Source organism: Fukomys damarensis, unplaced genomic scaffold (genome assembly GCF_012274545.1).
Source record: "Fukomys damarensis isolate Sample0158 unplaced genomic scaffold, DMR_v1.0_HiC HiC_scaffold_19, whole genome shotgun sequence".
Classification (NCBI taxonomy): Eukaryota; Metazoa; Chordata; class Mammalia; order Rodentia; family Bathyergidae; genus Fukomys; species Fukomys damarensis.
Window position 1 is genome coordinate 65,072,213 of NW_022900931.1, and position 3,843 is coordinate 65,076,055.

The 3,843-nt window shown below is 53.7% G+C and overlaps 1 protein-coding gene across 1 annotated transcript in view; it reads left to right on the top strand.

Moving 5' to 3' along the window:
- Cpt1c (carnitine palmitoyltransferase 1C) overlaps window positions 1-3,843 on the top strand; it is a 13,377-nt gene that overhangs the window by 3,180 nt on the left and 6,354 nt on the right. The window contains exons 6-9 of the mRNA XM_033765893.1: window positions 183-379; window positions 3,097-3,174; window positions 3,273-3,380; window positions 3,460-3,544. Of these exons, the coding sequence (XP_033621784.1) occupies window positions 183-379; window positions 3,097-3,174; window positions 3,273-3,380; window positions 3,460-3,544 (468 nt within the window). The remainder of the gene's footprint in view (window positions 1-182; window positions 380-3,096; window positions 3,175-3,272; window positions 3,381-3,459; window positions 3,545-3,843) is intronic.

The following is a 3,843-nucleotide window of genomic DNA, read 5'->3' on the forward strand; positions in this document are numbered from 1 at the left end:
GGGTGACGGGTGACGCCCCCTTCCGCCCTCCCGCCACGCAGTACCTGGAGTCCGTCCGGCCCGTCCTCTCGGACGAGGACTTCGACTGGAGGGCGCTGCTGGCGCAGGAGTTCCTGAAGCTGCAGGCGTCGCTGCTGCAGTGGTACCTGCGGATCAAGTCCTGGTGGGCGGCAAACTACGTGAGTCCCGCCCTGCCCCACGCCCCGCGGGTGACGCCCCCTTCCGCCCTCCCGCCACGCAGTACCTGGAGTCCGTCCGGCCCGTCCTCTCGGACGAGGACTTCGACTGGAGGGCGCTGCTGGCGCAGGAGTTCCTGAAGCTGCAGGCGTCGCTGCTGCAGTGGTACCTGCGGATCAAGTCCTGGTGGGCGGCAAACTACGTGAGTCCCGCCCTGCCCCACGCCCCGCCCCACGCCCCGGGCCTGGCCACCATTGGAGCCCCAGGTGTCAACAGACTAGCCACGCCCCCTGCCAGGGGCTTATTTGCCGGGTTCTGTCCTTTGAACCTGTTAAAGAAGCCCGGCTCCCCCAAGTTCCAATAATTGAGCCCCTCCCCAGGTGCCCCAATACTGAGCCTGGAGAATTTAGCAGTTTATGAGACTGCTATCCAGTGGAGGGTCTTCGTGTTTGGTATCCCGAAGAACTGAGCAGGACGTGCAGAAGGAGTAACAAAAATAAGATTTTGGGGGGGTGCTAGGAATCGAACTCAAGACAAGGCAGGCACAGAACCTCTGAGCTAAATCCCAGGCCCAACCATACAAAGGTTTCTTTGTTTTGTTTTGATTTGGTACTGGGGATCGAACTCTGGTCCTTGAGCTTTTGAGGCAGGTGGTAAACCACTGAGCTAAACCCCCAGCTCCCCTACATAGTTTTTAAAGCAAATGTCATGGCGTCCAGATCTCACAGGAGGGGGTCTGAACTAAAATACACATGAGGCTGATGGGCCAGGCTCATGTACTTTTGTTTTTTGTGGAACTGGGGATCGAACTCAGGACCTTGTGCTTGCAAGGCAGGCGCAGTGCCACTGAATTACATCTTGGGCCCTGTTTGTTTTTGAGACAGGGTCTCACTATGTAGTTCAGGCTGGCCTTGAACTCACTGTGGAGCCCAGGCTGGCCTCAAACTCTCAGCAATCTTCTTGCTTCAGCTCCCGGGGGCTGACAGGTGTGTACTACCAAGAGGGGCTCAGGGCGATGTGCTTTGGCTTTGTGCATGCCTGGGGCACACGGTGGTGACTTGTGGAGTATGGACAGAGCCCCCAGCTGCATGAGAATCACGGGAACCTCGCCTTAGCCACTCTAGAGGGGACAGGAAGATGGGTCAGGTGGGAGCTACCAATGCCCCTGCCCGCTTGCACACCTGTCCTCCTGGAACACTGCTTGAAGTCTGGAAGAGAGGATTTGGAGAACTTCGTTAATAGGCAAGATCCAGAAGCACAAGCAGGAATAAAATTAATGTAAGAACTGGTACTGCCAGGTATGGTGGTGCATACCTGTAATCGCAGCACTTGTGAGGCTGAGGCAGGAGGATCGCCATATGTTCAAGGCCAGCCTGGGCTACATGGCAAGATGCTGCTTCAAAAAACAAAACAAAAAATAAAAATAAAAAGCACTTGTATAAGCAGCCCTGTTAGTATCGACATCCAACTCTAGAATGTTTATAAAAGGGACACTGACGATGACTCTTCATAAAGCCCTTTGTTTAGGTATGTGCACATGTGTATTAATTCTTTGATTTTTATGAAGTTAGTTTCTACCTTTTTTTGAGTTATTAACCAGATTTAGCACATTGCAGACACCCCCTGTTTGTGGAGTACAGACAGCTAATTGCCTTCTATTTCTTTTTATTGCTTTTTTTCAGTGCAGGAATCGAACTCAGGACCTTGTGCTTGCCACGCAGGTGTGTCACCAATGAGCTACATCCCCTGCTCTTGCTTTTTGGTTTTGGAGACAGGGTATCACTGTGTAGTCTAGACAGGCCTGGGACTCCTGGTGGTCTTCCTGCCTTAGCTTCCCAAGTGCTGACAGGCCCGCCTCAGGTTGTTTAGGGGCAGTGAATGGGACCTGGGGCTGAGCAACTATGGGGCATTAAAAACCACACTAGTAAGGTGCAAGCGTGATAGCATCCAAGACGCACCTCATTCAGCTGGAAAGGAGTGTGGGTGGGCACAGTGGCAGGGATGGCAGGGGCACCGTGGTTAGCTCCCTGCAACCCAGTCAAGCCGGCCTCTCTACCCCCCAGGCCAATCTGCTCAATGGCCTGTGGCTGGGCAGACAGTTTCTTACCCCTACAGTCTAGTCCATGAGGTATTAACCACCCTGCATGGGCAGGCAGCTTTAATGGCTCCCAGTTTGCTGTGCCTTCCACCTCTAGAGCCTGTCTCAGAACCAAGTGGGTGGTGCACACCTGTGATCCAAGCACTCTGGAGGCTGAGGCAGGAGGATCAATGTGTTTGAGGCCAGCCTGGGCTACACAGTGAGTTCAAGGTCAGCATGAACTACAGAGTGAGATCCTACTTCCAAAAAAAAACAAAAAAACAAAAACACAAAAAGAACAAATAATGAAGGGCTGGAGTTTTAGCTCAGTGGTTCTACCACCTGCTTTGCAAGCGCAATGTCCTGAGTTCAATCCCTGGTACCAAAAACTAAAACAAAACAAAAGCACACCAACAACAAGTGAAATAAAACAAAACAAAATTAAAACCCCTGTCTGAAAATACAAAAGGTAGGGAGGTGCTGTGGACGTAGCTCAGTGAAGGTTCTATCTCCAGTAATACACACACACACACACACACACACACACACGATCATCCCACGTATTTTCTTGTTCACCCAGTGCTTTTCCCTATAAAGTCGTCTCCGTGCTCATCGTGTGCCAGCGAACATGGGTGAACCCCTAACATTCCCTGACCCAAGTGTGACACGCTTTAGTTAACTAGTCTCTAGTCCACAGACATCTCCGTTTTGCTAGTTACTGATCACGATGGCCTCCTTCCTAGAGCTCCCGGCTGCCCGTGACACAGGAAGGTTGGCGCCCCGCTGTCCCACAGTCCCTCCTCTTCGAGGTGACAACCTGAGCGTCCCCTGCCCACCCTTAGGTCAGTGACTGGTGGGAAGAGTTCGTGTACCTGCGGTCCCGGAACCCGCTGATGGTGAACAGCAACTATTACCTGATGGTGAGACGCCCAGGGCGGGACCACAGCCTGGAGCCACCGTGTCCACCCTCCTTGGGGGCCAGGACCCCAGGGGTGCTCAGGCATGTTGCTGTCCCCAGGACTTCCTGTATGTCACTCCCACGCCGCTGCAGGCAGCTCGCGCGGGGAACACCATCCATGCCCTGCTCCTGTACCGCCACCAGCTGAAGCGCCAGGAGATCTCCCCGGTAAGACGCCTGGAGAGCAGGGACAGAGGTGGCCCTGGGTGGGTTCACGGAGGAGCTCATGGCTCATGGCCTCCTGCAGACTCTGCTGATGGGAATGCGCCCCCTGTGCTCTGCCCAGTTCGAGAGAATATTCAACACCACGCGGGTCCCAGGGCTGAAGAAAGGTGAGGCCCCTTTCCATCCCCGCAGCCGAGGCACAGCACTGTGGTCGCACAGGCGGGTTCTCCTGAGACCTTCTTGTGTGGTCCTGGGCAAATCATTACCCTCTCTGAGCCTCAGTTTCCTTTTCTTGAAAATGGGATAATAGAAGCCGGGCGTGGTGAGACACGCCTGTAATCCCAGTACTTGAGAGGCTGAGGCAGGAGGATCGCTGTGAGTTTGAGACCAGCCTGGGCTACATAGTGAGTTCCAGGCCAGTCTCAACTACATAGTGAGACCCTGTCTAAAAAAAAAAAAAAAAAAA